The sequence below is a fragment of the Doryrhamphus excisus genome, chromosome 14 (genome assembly GCF_030265055.1).
Source record: "Doryrhamphus excisus isolate RoL2022-K1 chromosome 14, RoL_Dexc_1.0, whole genome shotgun sequence".
In the NCBI taxonomy this organism is placed as follows: Eukaryota; Metazoa; Chordata; class Actinopteri; order Syngnathiformes; family Syngnathidae; genus Doryrhamphus; species Doryrhamphus excisus.
Genome location: NC_080479.1, coordinates 19,779,989 through 19,802,760, shown reverse-complemented (window position 1 = coordinate 19,802,760; position 22,772 = coordinate 19,779,989). Strand labels below are relative to the sequence as shown.

General features: G+C 43.0%; 1 protein-coding gene across 2 annotated transcripts in view; it reads right to left on the bottom strand.

Annotated features, from left to right (window-relative positions):
* Positions 1-3,804: 3,804 nt before the first annotated feature.
* Positions 3,805-22,772, bottom strand: part of LOC131101914 (gamma-aminobutyric acid type B receptor subunit 2-like) — a 136,530-nt gene continuing 117,562 nt past the window's right edge. For both annotated transcript variants that reach the window (XM_058047320.1, XM_058047321.1), the window contains exons 14-19: positions 10,695-10,805; positions 10,394-10,618; positions 10,139-10,321; positions 8,842-8,971; positions 6,716-6,833; positions 3,805-4,950 (exon numbers count right to left, since the gene is read on the bottom strand). In XM_058047320.1, the coding sequence (XP_057903303.1) occupies positions 4,785-4,950; positions 6,716-6,833; positions 8,842-8,971; positions 10,139-10,321; positions 10,394-10,618; positions 10,695-10,805 (933 nt within the window). In that variant the 3' untranslated portion in view covers positions 3,805-4,784. The remainder of the gene's footprint in view (positions 4,951-6,715; positions 6,834-8,841; positions 8,972-10,138; positions 10,322-10,393; positions 10,619-10,694; positions 10,806-22,772) is intronic.

Sequence of the window (22,772 nt, the reverse complement as noted above, 5' to 3'; positions counted from 1 at the left end):
TTAAAAAAATATCCAGGCAAAAGTTTGGAGACACTTTGTCATTCAAGAGCATGAGAAAGTGTCTCTAAACTTTCGACTGGACTAAGTACTGTATGTACCGTTCTTTGGTACTAGCATGTCGTCGTATTTTGTTTATATCCAGTCAAAAGTTTGGAGACACTTTCTCATGCTTTTGAATGACAACGTGCCTTCAATCTTTTGACTGGATATTTTTTAAACAAAATAAGATATATTTAGACAATATAAACTAAGTACGAAGTATGTACCGTTCTCTAGTACTAGCATGTTTTTGTCAAAAGTTTGGAGACACTTTGTCATTCAAGAGCATGAGAAAGTGTCTCTAAACTTTTGACTGGTCTAAGTACTAAGTATGTACCGTTCTCTAGTACTAGCATGTTTTTGTCAAAAGTTTGAAGACACATTGCCATTCGGGAGCATGGGAAAGTGTCTCTATACTTTTGACTGGAGCAAGTACTGTATGTGCCGTTCTCTAGTACAAGCATGTTTTTGTATTTTGTTTAAAAAATATCCAGTCAAAAGTGACTGGACTAAGTATGTACGTTCTCTAGTACTGGCATATTTTTTTATATCTTATTTAAAAATATATACAGTCAAAAGTTTGGAGACAGTTTGTCATTCAAGAGCATGAGAAAGTGTCTCTAAACTTTTGACTGGTCAAAGTACTAAGTATGTACCGTTCTCTGGTACTGGCATATTTTAATATTTAGTACTCTAGTACTAGCATGTTCTGGTATTTTATTTAAAAAATATCCAGCCAAAAGTTTGGAGACACTTTGTCATTCAAGAGCATGTGAAAGTGTCTCTATACTTTTGACTGGAGTAAGTACAGTATGTACCGTTCTCTAGTACTAGCATGTTTTTGGTATTGTCTGACAAAATATCCTGTCAAAAGTTTGCGGACACTTACTCATACTACTGGATGAGAAGGTGTCCTCAAACTTTTGACTGGATAAAAGTTTGGGGACACTTACTCATGCTATTGGATGAGAAGGTGTCCTCAAACTTTTGACAGGAGCAAATAATATGTTTTTGTACATTTTTAAGACGGGGAAATAAGCACCTCGTTGCTTTTCCATCAAACAAAATTCAATCGGATATTTTCCGGCTGGTTCACAGAATTGAAAAAAAAAAAAAAAGTGTCGTCTGAGAGCGTCTCACTTTCAGTCTCACTTTATTCAACGATGATGTGAAAAGTAAAGGCTGTCCAGGACATTCAGACAAGAAAAAGAATTAGGTTGTTGTTTTATTCCCCTCCCAAATCCCAGCAGGTAACAACTAATGGCTCCCAGAAAGACGCCGAGGTCATGTGATAGTTTATACAACGTCTCCACGGCTATACCTCATCATCTGTACATAACATCGTTACAGATACTGTAAAATTAATCGAGAATTAAAAAACCTCCAAGTATCCGTTTTTGTGTGAAATAAACATTAAAAAAAAGCATGAGAATGTTACTTAAAGATCTTTGACATATACATTTATATATATATCTATATATATTTATATTTATCTATATACTGCAGTTGACTCTTTCTGTGACCAGAAAACAAGTTATTGCCCCTCAGCTTGCATTTTGGTTTGTTGGACGTAAAAAGAGTGAAGCACAATCAAAGTGACGCTCGACTTGGCTGGAAAGTGGTTCGTTCCAAGGCTTAGAAAAAGAAAACCGTTCGTGCTTTTCCTCGATGACGCCAACTTTTATGAGCCCTTGACCCGCCCGTTTGCACCACTTGGGAAAGAAAAAGTCCAAAGAAAAACCAAATCACATTTTTCTTCTTCAGTGATCGGAGATAACGGAAAAGGGGATTGATCGTTTGCTTCTGCCTCAGTCTTAGTGTGTTACTTTGAGGTACAGCGGAACAGAAATAAATTTAAAAAAAAAATCAGGGTTTCCCAAAAATGATGGCCCCCAAATGTGTGCACATTTATTGACATCAGAAATATTGGCTACATTTTTTTTTCGTCTGAATTTCTGGAACTAAAAAACAAAAACCAGAGGAAGCATCCCAATCATCAATCAGGCACACGTAGTACTCTTTTGGCAAAATACTACTACAACGACCACAGTGAAACCTCGGTTTTCGTTCGCACCGACATATCGATTGTACTTTTCACAGTTTTTCATGACAATTTTCATTGGACTTTCGGCAAAGCCAAGAACATTCCCGCCTCGATGCGTTATGGCAGGGGTCGGGAACCTTTTTGGCTAAGAGAGCCATGAAGACCAGATATTTTAAAATGTGTATCTGTGAGAGCCATATACATTTTTTTAAACATTGAATGCAATAAAATGTGTGCATTTTTATGTAAGACCAACAGTTTTAGATATAATGGGCTCTAATTACGTAGACCAGGCACACTACCCCACGCCAATGGGGTGTGGCCAGCACACTTTCGTGAGCAGCGCAGTGTCTAATAATAAATCTAATACTTGCTGCCATTAATACAACTTCTGCTGCTGCATGGTTTTGAACCGTATTCAGTACACGTATTTCATTCTTTTGGCCATCTTTGCCAGAAGGCTTGGTTCTGCAGCTTTAGCTAGGTGACTATTTGACTAAAGGAGGAAAGTTTATATTTACATGTTGACATCTCAATGACCGAGGTAGACTACCGCATTATCCAGTAATAATCATGTTTTGGTGTTTGACCTGGAAAATATCATCAGGAAAGATAGATATGGTCGGCCGTATTGCAGTAGAAAATAGATGGACGAATTAAAATGCATAAGAAAGTTGTTGATTTTGAATATTATTTTTAACAATCATTTCTGTGATGTTTACTTTAAAATGTTAGCAAAAATACATTTTTATTGTGGTAAGAAATGCTTGAGAGCCAGATAGTGTCATCAAAAGAGCCCTACCTGGCTCCCGAGCCATAGGTTCCCTACCTCTGCGTTATAGCGTTATAGGACAGGCAAATCTCGTTTTTTTTGCCATACACTTTGTTTTGGTTAAACTACTTGTAGTAGTAGTAGTAGTAACAAAGTACTTGTAGTAGTCTGTAGTCCTGCCTATCATCTCACAAGAAAACATCTGAAAGTCTTCAAAAGGGTAAAAGTTATGTTCAATGTGCAGTTATACTTTCATCGTTTAGAAATGGTAGTCAATGTTTTGTGTCGGGGGGGGGTTCTGTAACAAATTAATTATATTTTCATAATTGGGAACAGATTACAAAAACGTGAGGTTTCACTGTGTTTGATTCTATGAAACAAATATTTGCCACTCCAGCCATTCCCGTCGACGGGAGATGTCAAACATCAACGCCAAGCCGTTCGGACGCACTCATCTTAAGGATCGAACTTGGCCAGAAAAGTTTGGGAAACCCTTTTGTGGACGCAGAGCGCAGGTGCAAAAACCCGCAAATACGCGTGAATGACACATTTGATTCCATGCCCCCCCCCCCCCGAAAAGGACCAAACTTATAAAAACAGCAACTTGTACACGATCACAATGAATGCCACCATAGAAAAATGGGAACGTCCCGCTCGGGTCGGACCGGTGCTAGCTTGTGTGGTTCTGCTGTGGTTTTGCGGCCCCCCGGGTGCTCCTGTGTGGGGTGGGCGGTGCCTAGCGGGGGCGGGGGCGGGGGGGGGGGGGGGGGGGGGGGGTCTGAGCTCTGAGCTCTCTCAGGAAGTGGCTCCGTTCAGCTGCTCCCTTTGGGTCCAGTTCCTCAGCTGTGACTTAGCGGTCCGGTTTCGTCCCACGCCGTCCCGTGCGTTGCGACGTCGGGCGTTTAAAGAAAAAGCCAAAAACGGGAATACGGGAATGTCGAGATGAGTGTTTGTGCCACGACGACAGGCACCAGCGCCTTTTACAAAAACTAAAAACCAAGACACCGATGGTGAAAAACAACAAACTCTTCATCCTCGTCCTCCTCAGTCTCTGCTGCTGCGTGAGGACAACAAAAAAAAAAAAAAACAACATTGCGTGTTGGGGCCGGCGTTGCGTTTCCATAGCAACGGGGGCTCGGTGTGGCGTGACGTCCAGTACAACCGACCAGTGTGGTGGAAGGGGGGGGGGGGGGGACGCTGCGTGTGCTTTAATGATCAATCCGAGAACCTCGCCACTTGTGGAAATTCAGGTCAAGTGCGGCTGTGGTCGACCTACATCCTTTCCGTCACCACTCTGGGATCAATATGATCAGTCCCGCCACGCCATGTTTGTGTACTTTGTGTGTATTTCTTGGCATACGCACACACACACACACACACACACACATAGTGAGGACGAGCGGCGGTGCAAAGTTAGCATCGTGGAAAAAAACAGAAATGGCCGCCACGTGCATTTGGAACGCTCCTACGTCGGTTAGCATCTTCGGCAAAGACGTGTGCTTTCATGGAACCTCGCCCCCCCCCCGCCCCCCCCCAAACAAACGGTCCACATCACATCCCGTACGACGCCAACGCCACGCCGACGTCCAGATGATATTTACATGTCTCACGTGCGGACGAATGGAAACGAAAAAAAAAAAAAGATACGACGACTGCAGGAGCGGCTAAGGCTTCATTGCTGCGGTGTTGTTGGATGCACACGTGCCTTGGCGGAGGTCGGCGCCGCCGAGCCAATCCGGGCTCCCCCCCAAAATCCCCCCTCCCCCCCACGCCTCCCTCCGCCGTGTCCTCCGTGTCGCTGATGCTGTCAGTCCGTCTCGGCGTAGAAAAAGCGACCGTGGAGGTCTCCGTCACGTGTGTGTTATCCAGGGAGCGGTGGGGGCGTGGTCGAGAGGGGCTCTGGGGGGGGGGAGGCGGGGCTCGTGACGCTCACAGGCCCGACACCATGACCCGGTAGGAGGGGGGCATGTGTCTGTGCCGCGGGCTGGAGCCGGGGCTGTCGTTGGGGCTGGTGCAGCTGGCGTCCACCCCCCCTATGGAGGGCAGGTAGGCGTGGTGCAGGATGGGCAGCTGCAGCGACAGGCGGCGCTGGATGCTGGGGGGGGGGGGACACAAAATATTATTATATTATTCTTATTCAATTATTAGCATTAAACACATAACATGTCTACTTTTTTATTGGAATATTATTTTACATTCATTATTCTGCTCATAGTTGGTTTTTTGTAGTATTATATAGTCATATGCTGGAGCCTATCCCAGCAGTCAATAATTACCAGTCATTTTAAATGACTATATTCATTATTCATTTTTTTATTATCCTCATTGGGTTGGTGGGCGTATGCTGGAGCCTATCCCAGCAGCCAATAATTACCAGTCATTTTAAATTACTATATTCATTATTCATATTTTTTTATTATCCTCACTGGGGTGGTGGGTGTATGCTGGAGCCTATCCCAGCAGTCAATTACCAGTAATTTTACATTACTATATTTATTATTTATATATTTTTTTATTATCCTCATTGGGGTGGTGGGTGTATGCTGGAGCCTACCCCAGCAGTCAATAATTACCAGTCATTTTAAATTACTATATTCATATTTTTTTATTATCCTCATTGGGGTGGTGGGCCTATGCTGGAGCCTACCCCAGCAGTCAATAATTACCAGTCATTTTAAATGACTATATTCATTATTCTTTTTTTAAATTATCATCATTGGGGTGGTGGGTGTATGCTGGAGCCTACCCCAGCAGTCAATAATTACCAGTCATTTTAAATTACTATATTCATATTTTTTATTATCCTCATTGGGGTGGTGGGTGTATGCTGGAGCCTATCCCAGCAGTCAATAATTACCAGTCATTTTAAATGACTATATTCATATTTTTTTATTATCCTCATTGGGGTGGTGGGCGTATGCTGGAGCCTATCCCAGCAGTCAATAATTACCAGTCATTTTAAATTTCTATATTCATTATTCATATTTGTTTTGTATTATCCTTGTTGGGGGGGGTGGGCGTATGCTGGAGCCTACCCCAGCAGTCAATAATTACCAGTCATTTTTAATTACAATGTGACAACTTTATTCTTGAAATATTCCTATTTATTTATTCTCATAAAATGACACTTTTTATTGTATTTTATTAATTCTTTTAATATTACATGATCCCTTACTCATTGTAATATTACTACTTTATTCAAATATTTTGACTTTATTCTTTGTTATGATATGTTAAACGCTAAAATATTTTAATATTTTTTCCACGCAAAAATTGACTATAATAAAAAAATGATGAGCTTATTCTCATAATTAATAAAGTCCTGTCAATCAAAGTGTTTGTCAAATGAGTGTGTCGATGTCGCGTCGTTCCCCCTGAAGGTTGCCGGCCACAGTTTGTTTTTGTGCGCTGTTGCGATGAAACATTCATGGGCGTCGGGAATAGCCAGCGTTCCTTCTGTTGGTTCCACATCTCCTCTTACGTAAGCTCCTCCTCATCTCGCCATCCTTCCCCGCCGTCACCCGGCCGTCTACCTGCCCGCCGCTCGCTCTCTTCGCCATCCAACTTGATCCAAAGCTCGTAAATGATGCATGATGACCCCCCCAATCCCCCCCCCCCCATCCACTTAGACAAAGTTCCTCAGCTTTGCTTGCTCATGAATAATAAGCGAACGCAGCGTTCCCGTGCGTGTCGCCTCCTTGTGACAACGCATCTATCACACCTCCAACATGGCGGCCGAGCACAAGCGTGGGCGAGAGATACGCAGGCTTCTGGTCGCCGTAGCAACCGCCCTGCAAATGCATGCCGGTGGCGGAGGTGTTTGTGACGTGAAGATGGCAAAACAAGGAGAGAGAACTCACTGCTCAGGAGAGTTGATGTCCTCCAGGGGACCCCGGGTTATCCGGGACGGGTCCATGGAGCCCCACTGGCCCTGAGGCTTCTGCTCCAGGTGGTTCTTCAGGAGGCTCCTGTCAGCGTCTGCGGGGGGGGGGGGGCATACAGTCAGTCTCCAACGGGACATTTTTTATCTTATTGGTATTCCTACTTTATTTTGGGATATTCTTGGAAAACATTCTTCTGGTTGATGATTAAAAAAAAAGTAATATTATTACTTTCTCATAAAAAAGTAATTTTCTGGGTAATATTACTACCCTATTTTTAAAAGATTTTAACTTCCACCTCACAAAATATTTATTTTTTCATTTTTTTTCAATTTTCATTAACACATTATTTTTGTCTTCTGGTAATATGACTCATAGAATAATCATTTTTAAATTGTCGCATTACTACATTATTGTTAAAATATTGCAATTTGAATCTTAAAATAAAAAAAAATATTTCTCATAAAATCTATACATTTTAAAATGTATTTTTTGTAATATTATGGCATTCTGCTAAAATGGTGAAACTACACCTTAAAGTAATAATTAATATGAATATATTTTATTCTTGAAATATTTTCGCTTCATTCACATAAAATAACATTTTAAAGTTGTACTACATTTTTCTAGAAATATTTCAGGTTAGGTTTCATAAAATAAAACAGTTTTTATTTTATTTTATTTCACACAAAAATGATGCACTAAATTATTTGTAAAAATTTGCAATTATATTGTAAATATTAGTTGGGTAATAATGCTCACTATTTGTGGATAATGGCTCTCACTCTGGTTGGCTGGAGTCCCAAAGCTTTAGAAATGGCTTTATAGATCTCAATTGTGTTTAAATGGGGGCAATCACTTTTTCCACACATGGCCATGGAGGTTTGGATTGTTTTCGTCCCTTTAATAATCAAAAGTTTGATTTCAAAACTGCATTTTGTGTTCATTTGAGTTGTTATTTATTCATATTTCTTTGATGATCTGAAACATTTCATTGTGACAAACGTGCAAAAAAAGTACAAAATCAGAAAGGGGGCAAAGCCTTTTCCTACCACTCTATATTTTTGTTGTGTGTGGGTTGTTTTTTTTTAAACGCCCCCCCCCCCCGCAGTTTTCTCTCCAGCCGTCCTAGATTCCTCAGTCAGCACTCGCTGACCTGCTTCACTGATCACAGCTTCCTGCCTCCATTGAACCTCAAATATTTTAGAAGAAAAAGAAAAAAGGCTAACCTTGTAGTTCTCACAGCTAAAAGCAGAAATATATTTATACTCCTCATTAAGTATGCAGGAATACTGTGTTCTCATCCGCCATAACTTCCAAACAACAGAAAATGGGCACATTTCACACGCTAAAAACTTCACCTGTGTTGTCAACAAGGAATCTCACCATCAGTGCAGGAAGAGAATGGATATGAAAAGCTAAACAATTCCAAATAAAATACAAGAAAATAAACACATATAGTCATATAGTACATATAGTTAGTATAGTATAGTATAGTTAGAGAATAGTACCAGCAATCAACTAACACACATGTATTTTAAAGAATCTATAGGAATTTGAATTCAATAGAAGTTCAATTAATTAAACAGAAATGTGATTGAATAATAACTATTTAATCATTATGGCAATTATTAAATACAAATATATAATTAATAATAACTATAAATAATTAATTTGATGAACTAGTTAAAATGTGAAATATGTGGGATTTATTCATTTATTTTGTGAGGTTTTTTATGCCAAATAAACGACACAAATCTGCACTTTTATTTTAAAGAATGTGTATGGAATTTTAAATAAATATATGAATATAAATAAATATTAAATGTATTAAATATAATATATATATATATATAATTTCAGTTATTTAATCATCACAAATGTGATTAAATGATAATTATTAAAAATGTTACTATAAAAATGTAATTATTGTAATTATGAAAAAAATTAAATTATATAATTCATAGTAACTTGTATTAATGAATATTTTATGAATTTTATTAAATTATTTGAAATGTGAAATATATGTTATATATGCTAGCCTGTCACTAGCATTAGCATTAACATGCTAGGCTAATGCAGCAAAAAATAAATAAATAAAATACCTTTGCCGTCGGTGAAGTTGCGTATGCTGAGGATGTTGTTGGCGTCCGGGTAGTGGTTCTGTTTGATGTACGGCGTCTTCTCCGGCGTATCCTGCAGCTGCATGGTCACCTCCTCCAGCTCCTTGTCCAGCTTTCATGGTCCACAAAAACAGCAAAACACACATCCACCCGTTAGCACAAAAAAACTACTTCTAAAAACCTATAAATGGTAACTGTACTAGCAAAGAATGCTAGTATTTTGCAGTAGGTCCTCAAAAACATCGGAACGCTTCTTCCTGTCGTGTGGTCTATCACTGGCTAGCGGATTCCTAAAAACAGAACAGTGCTTGTGTCACATCAAAGATGTTTGACAAGCGCTTTTGCACTCCATTCTTCAAAACATCACATCACACCTCTTGCACTCCTGTCATATAGAGGATCTTTGACTGGCATTTTATCAATAGGTCCTTAATAGAAAATACAAAAAATATTAAACATCTTTGACTAGTCTTTGCAGCAGATTCCTAAAAACAGCAAAGAGCTTCTGTCACATTGGAAATCTTTGAGTAGCACTTTTTGCAATATGTTCTCAAAAACAGCAACTGGTGGACTAGTGTTTTTTCTAGAAGCTTCTAGAAGCTCCTCAAAAACAGCAGAACACTCCAATCTTAGCGTAAAATATCTTCGGCTAATGTTTTCATAGCAAATTACTGCAGAGTGATCCTCTCATGAGCACAGCACTGCTGTCAAATAGAGGATCTTTGTAGAGCATATCCTCAGCAAATTCCTAAAAACAGCAGACCGCTCTCCTTTCAATATCTTTGACTCGTCTTTGCAGAAGATTCCTAAAAATGGCAGAGTGCTTCTGTCATTTTGAAGATTTTGACGATGCCTTTGATGATGCTTCTCAAAAACATCTTTGGACTAATGTTTTTGGCAGTAGCTTCTAAAAAACAGTCCGGTCGTATCGTGGATATTTGACTAGCATTTTCTCAGCAGGTGGTCAAAAACAGCTAAACGTCTTTACAGTAGAGCGTTTCTGGCATTTGAATGAGCATTTTTGCAGTTCTCAAAAACAGCAAAGCACTAATGTATTAAACAATAACTTTGACTGGTAGTCTTGCATCAGGTTCTCAAAAACAGCCCAATCACAGAAAACATCTTTGAATCAGCAGATTCCTAAAAACAGCAGCATGCTCGTCACACAAAGCGTCTTTAATTAGCATTTCTGCAATGAGTCCTCAAAAACAGCAAAGTGCTCCTGCCAAATAGAAGATCTTTGACTAATGTTTTGATACTTGACTTCCTGGTTGGGTACCTCAGTGATCCTCATGCGGAGGCGGTGGTTGTCGGTCTGAAGGCCGTCCAGTCTGGAGGTGTTGGCCTGGTTGACGCTGGTGACGGAGGTGGAGGTCTTGGAGTCCTCCTTCTTCTGGTTCTGGGTGAACTTCAGCCTGCGGTTCTGCGTGGCGGCGTCCGGGTTGGTCCTCATGGTGATGAACTGCAAGAGGCGCTCATTAAACATCACACACACACACGGACTATCAGCCGCCGGGGAGGGGGCGTCGCCCACCTTGGGGACGAAAACCAAGCAGAGCGTGATGGTGCTGCAGAAGATGATGACCAGCGCCACGATGCAGAACTGAACGTTGGGCTGGTCCCGGGTGAGGAAGGAGACGGCGGCGCCGATGATGCACATGATGCCGACGTTGTAGACGCTCATGCCGATGTACTTGCTGTCGTTGAGGGCCGGGATGCTGACGTTGCGCGTCTCCCAGGCCAGGAAGCAACCGAACAACTGCGAGGGACAAGAACGCAGGCGGTGAGGCGCCGGACGCCAAGCCGGGACGTGACGGAATGTGGCGTTCCCGCACCATCAGCAGGCCCTTGTAGGCATAGACGATGCCCAGCCAGATGGTCATGTGGGTGTTCTCACAGTGCTCCAGGAAGGGACGGATGGCGAGGTCCCGGTCGTGGGGGTCCGCCTGGTGGAAAGGAGCAGACGGACGCCATTATAAGTCGTTATAAGTCGCTCTGGAGTATAAGTGGCAGGAACGGCCAACCTATGAAAAAAAGTGAGACTTATAGACTTAAAATCCGCTAATTAACCAAAAAGCTAATGAATAAACACGTTCAACATAAAGAGACGGACACAAGCAGCTTCAAGGGAGGAGTTTTTGGAATATTTTGGGAAAAGTGCTTGGACTTTGCTAAAAGCGGTGGCTGAGGTAGCGAAGGACCAAAGTGGGCCAGCGGTGGATGACACGCAGGTAAACGTAAAAGCGTGCAGCCCTTCTGAGAGAAAATAGTCAATAATTCATAGCAAGTGTTTTCATACACTTTGACGTCAAATACTTCAGAAAAAACTGAGCGTCGACAGGCGACAGAGGCGAGGAAACACCTCAAACAGACTTTGGACACCCGTGTTCCATACGTGGAGCCGTAAGAGCCATAAGAGCCGCACGCTGATGTCAGCGGCGGCGTTTATCCCAATAAGGCGGCAAATGGTTTGTTTGTAGAATCTGAGCGTCACATGGAGAATGGCCGCCAACAACAACAACAACAACAACAACAACAACAACAACAACAACGAGAACGAGAACGAGAACGAGAACGAGAACAACACAGGAGAGGAAAAAACCGATAAGACAAAATGACTTATAATGCTCATTAGCTGCACGGCCCTATCGCGGCATAGCAGCAGGCGGGAGGGGGGGGGGGGGGGGGTGCGGGGTGGAGGTGGTTGCCAGGCAACAGGGCGCGAGGTGGCAGGCGGCCCGTCCGCTGTCATTTCTCACGGCATTAGGCCAGTGACGGGAGTGCTTGGAGAAAAGAGAGAGAGTGAGTGAGGAGGTAGATGAGCCTGAGGAGGAGTGATGGAGGATGGAGGATGGAGGATGGAGGATGCAGGAGAGGATGGAGGATGCAGGATGGAGGATGCAGGATGCAGGAGAGGATGGAGGATGCAGGATGGAGGATGCAGGATGGAGGATGCAGGATGCAGGATGGAGGAGAGGATGGAGGATGCAGGATGGAGGAGAGGATGGAGGATGCAGGATGGAGGAGAGGATGGAGGATGAAGGATGCAGGATGGAGGATGCAGGATGGAGGAGAGGATGGAGGATACAGGATGGAGGATGCAGGATGCAGGAGAGGATGGAGGCGAGGATGCAGGATGCAGGAGAGGATGGAGGCGAGGATGGAGGATACAGGATGGAGGAGAGGATGGAGGATGCAGGAGAGGATGGAGGAGAGGGTGGAGGATGCAGGATGGAGGAGAGGATGGAGGATACAGGATGGAGGATGCAGGAGAGGATGGAGGATGGAGGCGAGGATGGAGGATACAGGATGGAGGATGCAGGAGAGGATGGAGGAGAGGATGGAGGATACAGGATGGAGGATGCAGGATGGAGGATACAGGATGGAGGATGCAGGATGGAGGATGCAGGATGGAGGATACAGGATGGAGGATACAGGATGGAGGATACAGGATGGAGGATACAGGATGGAGGATGCAGGATGCAGGAGAGGATGGAGGATACAGGATGGAGGAGAGGATGGAGGATGGAGGATAGAGGATGCTCCACACAGAGATGCCCAAGCGGAGAATCCAACCCAGGTCTGACTGTGTGGCCCACATGCTAACCACTCGTCCACCGTGCAGCCTTGAAACAATACATTACATTTCTAGTCAAATTCAAAATTTCGAGCAAAGAAAAAATGAAACAATAAAAACAATCAGCTGCAATATTTTTTTAAATAAATAATTAAACCATAAAAAAAATAAAAAACAGATAAAATAAAAATTGTAGCAAAATAAAATTGAATGAAATAAAAATAATTCCTAGTAAAGGAATAATAAAACTATAAAATTAAATTAAATCAAATAAAATCTAAATAAACCAAAAATTACAATAATCAAAATAAAATAAGAAAGTGACATTTAAGTGATTTTTTTTTAATGACAATTAATAAAAATATATATAATCAACTGAAATGAGGGGATCCCAACACCAAAAGGTGAAAAGCACGGGATCAGGATGCCGTGTCCCCCCCCCCCCCCCCAGGCCCACGCTGACCTACATGCCACGGAGGGGCCACGATGGCAGGGCATCAAGACGCCCCCACCCCCGCCCATCTCGCCATGTGGACTATCTCCCCGGTACAAAGTCCAGGAAAAAGAATCTGGCTATTATTAAGAGAAGAAGACAAGAAAGTAAAAAGAAAGTAAGACATAAAACTGGTGTGGAAGATGAAATATTATAATACGGCACCCTCGGTGCTCGCTAATCTTTCAATCTTTTATCATCATTAGATGGTACTTGTGCAGACTCCATCCCTCTCAAGACGCCCCCCCCCCCTCACCCCGCCCCCCCTTGGTCTCCCCTTTACTGCTAATGATGATAAAAGCATCTCTTTGCTTAAATGGGAATATTTTAATATCTCTTCCTGCTTTTTCTCCTTCCTTTACTTCCACACCAGGCCCTAATCCCATTTGAGGAGTAATCCCTCTAATAGTAGCGTGGCCCGACGACCTTGAACGCAACACATCTTCCACTATTTTCATCTGGGTTTTCTTTTCATTGAAGCTTTCTTCTGATGACAAAAATGGCGGCGTCCTGCTAAACAACCAGAAAAACAGACGAGTGGCTCATGGCTGTTTTTGTGTTGTGGTTTTAGGTCTGGTTTTCGGTCGGCATAGCTGGACGATTTTCAACATTTTACTTCGCAAATTACAGCTTAGGACCTTTCATAACAACCTCTTCATATCCATAATTTAGTCGCCCAACTCACTCAAGCAGCAAATGCTGGAAGATATTTGTCGCCCGCCACACATACATTCGGACCGCCACAGATACATTTGGCGCTACCTGTTTTTTTTTTTAATTCTCCCACAAATATACTTCAAGTGGCGGCACGGTGGTCTAGGGGTTAGCGCGCAGACCTCACAGCTAGGAGACCAGGGTTCAATCCCACCCTCGGGCATCTCTTTGCATGTTCTCCCCGTGCATGCGTGGGTTTTCTCCGGGTACTCCGGTTTCCTCCCACATTCCAAAAACATGCTAGGTTAATTAGCCACTCCAAATTGTCCATAGGTATGAATGTGAGTGTGAATGGTTGTTTGTCTATATGTGCCCTGTGATTGGCTGGCCACCAGTCCAGGGTGTACACCGCCTTACGCCTGAAGACAGCTGGGATAGGCTCCAGCACCCCCCCCCCCGCGACCCTCATGAGGAAAAAGCGGTAGAAAATGAATGAATGAATATACTTCAAGTATCTGTTGTGAAATACTGCAAGACAAGAATGAACGTCAGAAAAAAAAATAATAAAAAAAATGAACGCCAGGAAGTCAAGTCGAGAGTCATCAGGATGGAAAACGTTTGGGTGTGATAGCGTGTCAAAACCACAAGATACACACAAATGACACAAGCGCATGCAACTAGTGCTACAGCTAACATACAAGTTGCTAAGTCATGGGAAAACGTGGGAAAACTGCAAACTTAGGAATTCCGAGAAAATTGCAGCCTTACGGCCCGTCCGCAAAGACACTAAGCTAAATCACGAGAAGTACACACACACACACACACACACACACACACACACACGGTGGTAGCGCATCTCCCAGGGCTCCAGCAGGGAAGTGCCTTAACTGATTTATTAGGCGCTAAACGCATCATTAGCGTAAGCGGCTAACCCTGAACACCGGGCTCATTAGAATATGCAAATGAACCACGGCAGCCGGCTCCTCGCTCGCTCGCCGACTCGGGCTTTTGTTATTGCAGACTCCGACTGCTTTTATGGCCGCCGTTCGTTAGCGCGCGGCGACTCCCCGTCACCGCTTTCCCAATCGTGCCGCGCTCCCATCTGCGCGCCGCCACGCTCGGGTCCGCCGTAAACGCCCGAGGCCGCCGAGGCCACCGTCGGGTCGCTGAGATTTTTTGTTGTTGTTGTTTCTGTGGAAGTTCTTGTGGAGTTTTTGCGGGCTAGGTGGTATTTCTTGTGAGGCGGTAAATGCCACTGGAGTGGGAATACTGCTAATGACTTCTTAAAGCTGCTGTTGGGAGATGTTGACGGTTAAATTCCAGCAGAGAAACAAAACCTTCTGCTTTTGCGTTTGTTTCTACGTGTCTCCTGTACTTTGGTTTATTTGTGGTTCTGGATTATGTTGGGGCCTGATGGCAAAATCCACAGGTGGCCTTCAAACCCCGACCACACCACTACTGGAGATGTTCGATGCTTTTCAGCTCAGGGGGCCCCCAACTAGGCTGGGCCCCAGGCAGGTCCATGGTTAGGGGTCAAAGGTAAGGATTAGGGGTTAGAATTAGGGTTCAGTTTGTTTCTAGGTTGGATTTCAGGGCAGGGGTTTTAGGATTCAGGGTTGGGGGTGGTTGGCTTTGGGATTAATGGCTTCTTTAGAGATTTAGGGTTTTAGGGACTTAGGTTTCGGATGTTACTGCTGGGGACTGTAAATGTCGGGGATTAGAGTCTGGGGTAGATGACAATGTTTAGCATTGGGGTTCAGGGTTGCTTCCAAGGCTTGGGGAGACGGATTTTAGACGGGATTTAGTGGTTAGAATTAGGGATGGTTAGGGTCTTAGGGTAAGGTTTAAGAATGTATGGTTTGGAAGTTAGCGCTATGGTCTAAGTGTTAGCGATTAGAGCCAAGGGGTAAAGGCTAATGGTGTGATCAGGGTGTTTAGCATTGGGGTTTATGTTTTTTTTTTTTTAGGACTGGTCTAAAGGATTGGGGAGATGGCTTGGTTAAGGTCTTAGAATTAGAGATCGTTAGGATTGTAGGGTCTAGGTGTCGGGGACAGTGGTATTGTTGGGGTTTGGAGTCGCATTCTGGAATGGTTCGGATTTTAGGTGCTATGGTCTAAGTGTTATTCATTAGAGCCAAGGGGTAGAGGCTAATGGCGTAATGCTAATTGCGTGATCAGGGTGATTAGCATTGGAGTTTATTTTTTGGGGATTTTTTTTGGGATTTGGTCGTAGAATTGTTAGGATTGTAGGGTCTAGGTGTCGGGGACAGTGGTATTGTTGGGGTTTGGAGTGATTAGCCTTGGACTTCGCATTCTGGGATGGTTCGGATTTTAGGTGCTATGGTCTAAGTGTTATTGATTAGGGCCAAGGGGTAGAGGCTAATGGCGTGGTTAGGGTGTTTAGCATTGGGGAGAAGGCTTGGTTTAGGTCTTAGAATTAGAGTTTGTTTGGATTGTAGGGTCTAGGTGTAGGGGACAGTGGTATTGTTGGGGTTTAAGGGTTTAAGGATTGCGGTTGTTTAGAGGTTGGGGTTAGGGTCATGGGATAATCATGGTCAGACCATTTGTTTTTGGTTGGGTTTTACAGACATCAAACTGCTGTTTAAGGGCCCTCAGCCCGCCAGCCTCAGGGTTGTTTAGCGTCGGGGTTTAGAGGTCAAGGCTATTGGTTTTAGAGGGACGGGTTCTTGCCTGCTTAGAGACTTCCAAACCGACGGCAATAAAAGCGGACACGTTCAAGGATGGGTGAAGATGAGAGCAGGTGTTTCCTCGGAAGAGCAGCCCTGCCATCTGATTTTGCGGTAACATTTCCCGTGAATGTGCTCCAGCGCTCCGCTGAAGGGCGGAAGATGACTCCACTGATGACCTTGAATTCCATGCTCCCATTTGCCGCACTTCTTTTGCCTCTTTTATTCTCTTGGCTTTGCTCGGGTGATTATGGACATCAAATCCATCATTTCTTAAGGCTAACCATTTTAGCATTTTCCTTTTCCCGTCAGCTCTTCTCAAACAAATGTAGGCCACAAACATCCTGGTGGTGGTGATGGTGGTGGTCCCCCCCCCCCTTGCCTTTTTACACCTCCTGCCAGCGAGCAAGGCCGCGCTATTGTCGTTCCCGGGAAATTAGCGTAAACGATCCGGCATGTAAGCATTAATTGAATGCACATTGTCAAAACACACAACCAGAGCGTGTGAACATTAGCTTCCATGATTGAATTCCCTGCCTCGTGGAGACATTACGCTCCGCTGGAACTCATAACACGGAACGCACCCGCAATTCCGCACAATTGGAACCTTGACCAACAAAGACACATTCCCGGAAAACGACCAACTTCAGAAACCTCGTAATCAAAGAGACAATTCCATTCCAGGAGGGAAGTGCGTGTGAAATGATTGGGAAAAGAATGTCAACATTTGAAATTGGGATGTTCCAAATGAGTTCAATGAATTTGATGTTGGAATGTGATGAGAAATATGTCACGTTCAAAGACATTTCGTGTTATGGGAAATGGCAGCATTTTTGGAATATGTATCATTTGTTACCGCTGGTGTCAGGAATAATGATGGAATGATTCATCTGTGGATAAGTGTGGAATTTGATAATATGCTCCATTCAATCCAATGGAAATTTCTGTGGCAGAAAATGTGGAATTAACTGGAATTTGGGAACTGTTGACAAAAGACAGCCGGAATGAGTTGGATGTTGAAGGATAAGAACTGGAAGAAGTGCAACTAGACAAGATCAAGGAGAATTTGTCTAAGGGAAAATGTGGAAACATGGAATAAGTGGGAAAGTCCTCCATTATTCAATCCAATGGGGATTTGGGGCTGGAAAAAGTGGAATTTCAGTGAGTGTCAATAAGAGACAAATAGCTTGAATAGTTGAATGTTTTGACGATGAAATAGTTTGAATGGCTCGGGAATGGAATGCCAAGCATTGGAATGCTTTAAAGGAATACAATAATCCAATGAAATGGTTGTGGTGCTGGAAGTTGACAAATTCAGAACTACATGGAAATGTTCTCTATTCACTGGAATTTTTTTTTTGGTGGTGGTGGGGGGGGGGGGCATAAAATGTGAAATTCTGGGAAAAAAATCAAAAACAGCCCGAATGTCGTGAATGTGCTGTATGTTTTAATGTCAGAATATTTGGGGATTTTTGGACCGTAAAATGTGGAATTCTGGGAAAATTGTTTTGAATGATTGAGACGTGTAGGGGCAGGATTTGTCAAAATTGAAAGAATTTTTTTTTGGAAAATATGGGAAATCCGTATCCTGGCGTTGGAATGGAATGAATCATTTGAAAAAATGTGGAACTTTTTGCCTATGGGAATGTTCACATGGAAATGTGGAATTCTGGGAAAATTGGTTTGAATGGTTGAGACATGTAAGTGCAGGATTTGTCAAAATTGAAAGGAATTGCACCAAGGATTTTTGGGAAAACTTTTGGAATATGGGAAATCAGTATCCCGGATTTCAAGTTTGCACTGAATGGCGTTGGAATGGAATGAATCATCTGAAAAATGTGGAACTTTTTGCCTATGGGAATGTTCACATGGAAATGTGGAATTCTGGGAAAATTGGTTTGAATGGTTGAGACATGTAAGTGCAGGATTTGTCAAAATTGAAAGGAATTGCACCAAGGATTTTTGGGAAAACTTTTGGAATATGGGAAATCGGTATCCCGGATTTCAAGTTTGCACTGAATGGCGTTGGAATGGAATGAATCATTTGAAAAATGTGGAACTTTTTGCCTATGGGAATGTTCACATGGAAATGTGGAATTCTGGGAAAATTGGTTTGAATGGTTGAGACATGTAAGTGCAGGATTTGTCAAAATTGAAAGGAATTGCACCAAGGATTTTTGGGAAAACTTTTGGAATATGGGAAATCGGTATCCCGGATTTCAAGTTTGCACTGAATGGTGTTGGAATGGAATGAATCATTTGAAAAATGTGGAACTTTTTGCCTATGGGAATGTTCACATGGAAATGTGGAATTCTGGGAAAATTGGTTTGAATGGTTGAGACATGTAAGTGCAGGATTTGTCAAAATTGAAAGGAATTGCACCAAGGATTTTTGGGAAAACTTTTGGAATATGGGAAATCGGTATCCCGGATTTCAAGTTTGCACTGAATGGCGTTGGAATGGAATGAATCATTTGAAAAATGTGGAACTTTTTGCCTATGGGAATGTTCACATGGAAATGTGGAATTCTGGGAAAATTGGTTTGAATGGTTGAGACATGTAAGTGCAGGATTTGTCAAAATTGAAAGGAATTGCACCAAGGATTTTTGGGAAAACTTTTGGAATATGGGAAATCGGTATCCCGGATTTCAAGTTTGCACTGAATGGTGTTGGAATGGAATGAATCATTTGAAAAATGTGGAACTTTTTGCCTATGGGAATGTTCACATGGAAATGTGGAATTCTGGGAAAATTGGTTTGAATGGTTGAGACATGTAAGTGCAGGATTTGTCAAAATTGAAAGGAATTGCACCAAGGATTTTTGGGAAAACTTTTGGAATATGGGAAATCGGTATCCCGGATTTCAAGTTTGCACTGAATGGCGTTGGAATGGAATGAATCATTTGAAAAATGTAGAACTTTTTGCCTATGGGAATGTTCACATGGAAATGTGGAATTCCGGGAAAATTGGTTTGAATGGTTGAGACATGTAAGTGCAGGATTTGTCAAAATTGAAAGGAATTGCACCAAGGATTTTTGGGAAAACTTTTGGAATATGGGAAATCGGTATCCCGGATTTCAAGTTTGCACTGAATGGCGTTGGAATGGAATGAATCATTAGAAAAATGTGGAACTTTTTGCCTATGGGAATGTTCACATGGAAATGTGGAATTCTGGGAAAATTGGTTTGAATGGTTGAGACATGTAAGTGCAGGATTTGTCAAAATTGAAAGGAATTGCACCAAGGATTTTTGGGAAAACTTTTGGAATATGGGAAATCGGTATCCCGGATTTCAAGTTTGCACTGAATGGTGTTGGAATGGAATGAATCATTTGAAAAATGTGGAACTTTTTGCCTATGGGAATGTTCACATGGAAATGTGGAATTCCAGGAACATTGGTTTGAATAGTTGACAAATGTAGGTGCAGGATTTGTCAAAATTGAAAGGAATTGCACCAAGGATTTTTGGGAAAACTTTTGGAATATGGGAAATCGGTATCCCGGATTTCAAGTTTGCACTGAATGGCGTTGGAATGGAATGAATCATTTGAAAAATGTGGAACTTTTTGCCTATGGGAATGTTCACATGGAAATGTGGAATTCCGGGAAAATTGGTTTGAATGGTTGAGACATGTAAGTGCATGATTTGTCAAAATTTAAAGGAATTGCACCAAGGATTTTTGGGAAAACTTTTGGAATATGGGAAATCGGTATTCCGGATTTCAAGTTTGCACTGAATGGCGTTGGAATGGAATGAATCATTAGAAAAATGTGGAACTTTTTGCCTATGGGAATGTTCACATGGAAATGTGGAATTCTGGGAAAATTGGTTTGAATGGTTGAGACATGTAAGTGCAGGATTTGTCAAAATTGAAAGGAATTGCACCAAGGATTTTTGGGAAAACTTTTGGAATATGGGAAATCGGTATCCCGGATTTCAAGTTTGCACTGAATGGCGTTGGAATGGAATGAATCATTTGAAAAATGTGGAACTTTTTGCCTATGGGAATGTTCACATGGAAATGTGGAATTCTGGGAAAATTGGTTTGAATGGTTGAGACATGTAAGTGCAGGATTTGTCAAAATTGAAAGGATTTTTTTTGGAAAATATGGGAAATCCAAGTTTGCACTGAATGGCGTTGGAATGGAATGAATCATTTGAAAAATGTGGAACTTTTTGCCTATGGGAATGTTCACATGGAATTGCATAAAAACGGGCTTCCCCCTTCAGCAGTCACGCAATGATTTGATCATTTTAGTTTGTCCTCCATCTTTATTCTGGACCCACTTTGGACGGGCGTATGCTTCTCCGCGTTCCGTCCCATCATTGGTGCGTATAATAAAAAGTGCTGCCATCATCATATTTGATTCCCCATAAGGATTTGTAGTTCTCCAGCACCGCCTCCATGGCTGTCATTCCCCCTTAGTCGGTGCTGACAAACAGGGCGGTAATTGAGTCCTGCGAGGGCCCCTGGTTGCCATGAGTCTGCCCTGCGTGGCGGCCCCTTAATTGGCTGTGCTCACCAGCCAGCACCGTAACGCTCGCGTATCGCCGCCTCGGCTGCCCCGAGGGACCGCACGAGGTGTTATAGCTTCAACTCCATTGTTTTTTTTTTTTTTTTACAAGGGGACGCGGCTGCAAAATTCGCCCACCAGCTTGTGCGCACGTGTCGGGGGGGGCCAAGTGGTGACAAAGACGGTGGCGCGCCGAGGCCGAGGAGGAGAGGAGTTAGGTGATAGGAGCATCAGTGGCTGCCCCGGGGAGCTGACACAACGAGTCCGACACCGGTGGCTGAATATGACAGCCTTGCCAACACCTCGCAGCCGAGGCGTGGAGGACGCACACTTGCATGGCTGACTCACACACACACGCGCACACACACACACACACACCTCCCCGGGCCATCTCAGCACCTAGCTAATGTTGGGCGCTGACAAACCCGACACCTTATGCTGGACTACTGGCGAGCCGACCAGGAGAAACAATAAAGGTTTAACTCACGCTGATTACGGTCCAATGAAAGCCGCTTTACAGGAAGCCAGTAAAAGTCAGTATTTACTAGGGGGAGGATCCATTATGGCTGCAAGGGGCGTGGCTACAGAATGATGGATCTGTGCAACACATCTCTTTTCCAGCTTGGTACTCCCAACGCATTTTGGGAAGTGTTTCCATTGACAAATGTTCCGCTCTGCACTGTGATAACACAACATTGACTGGTTAAGGGTTAGCATAGCTTTGGGTTTTAGGACTAGGGTTTGGGGGTAAGGGTAGGTTAGGGTAGTCATGCACACAATCTTTGACTCGGAGCTGAATGTTCTTCCAAACAGTACTGAGGTCCTGTCATATAGAGGATCTTTGACTTGTGTAAGTAATGTTTTACCTCAAACATCCTGGACTAAGGTTTGGTTAGCATTGTCATTAGCATTGGGAATTTAAAGGGTCGAGAGCACAACACTTTATTGACTGGTTAAGGGTTAGCATAGCTTTGGGTTTTAGGACTAGGGTTTGGGGGTAAGGGTAGGTTAGGGTAGTCATGCACGCAATCTTTGATTCTGAGCTGAATGTTCTTCCAAACAGTAGCGAGGTCCTGTCATATAGAGGATCTTTGACTTGTGTAAGTAATGTTTTACCTCAAACATCCTGGACTAAGGTCTGGTTACAGTTAGGATGAGGTTTAAGGGTCATTAGCATTGGGAATTTCTAGGGTCGAGAGCACAACACTTTATTTAGCGTGGCTTTGGGTTTTAGGACTAGGGTTTTAGGGGTAAGGGTAGGTTAGGGTAGTCACGCACACAATCTTTGACTAGTTTTTGCCATAGGTCCTTAAAAGGTACACACAATCTTTGACTCTGAGCTGAATGTTCTTCCAAACAGTACTGAGGTCCTGTCATATAGAGGATCTTTGACTTGTGTAAGTAATGTTTTACCTCATACATCCTGGACTAGGGTCTGGTTACGGTTAGGATGAGGTTTAAGGGTCATTAGCATTGGGAATTTCCAGGGTCGAGAGCACAACACTTTATTGACTGGTTAAGGGTTAGCGTTGCTTTGGGTTTTAGGATTAGGGTTTTAGGGGTAAGGGTAAGTTAGGGTAGTCACGCACGCAATCTTTGACTAGTTTTTGCCATAGGTCCTTAAAAGGTACACACGATCTTTGACTCTGAGCTGAATGTTCTTCCAAACAGTAGCGAGGTCCTGTCATATAGAGGATCTTTGACTTGTGTAAGTAAACACAGTGCTAGTGTTTTACCTAAAACATCCTGGACTAGGGTCTGGTTACGGTTAGGATGAGGTCATTAGCATTGGGAATTTCCAGGGTCGAGGTACAAGGATTAGTCAAAACACTCCAGAATCACAGGCTTCGGATCAGGATTTAGTTTTCCCATCGGCTGAACCGCATCGTTCAAACGTGGCTCACGTCTACTGGTTTAAGATCTGTTAGCTACCAAAAACCTTGCTGATCGATTCCCTACGTCTTCAACTTCCTCTCACACATACA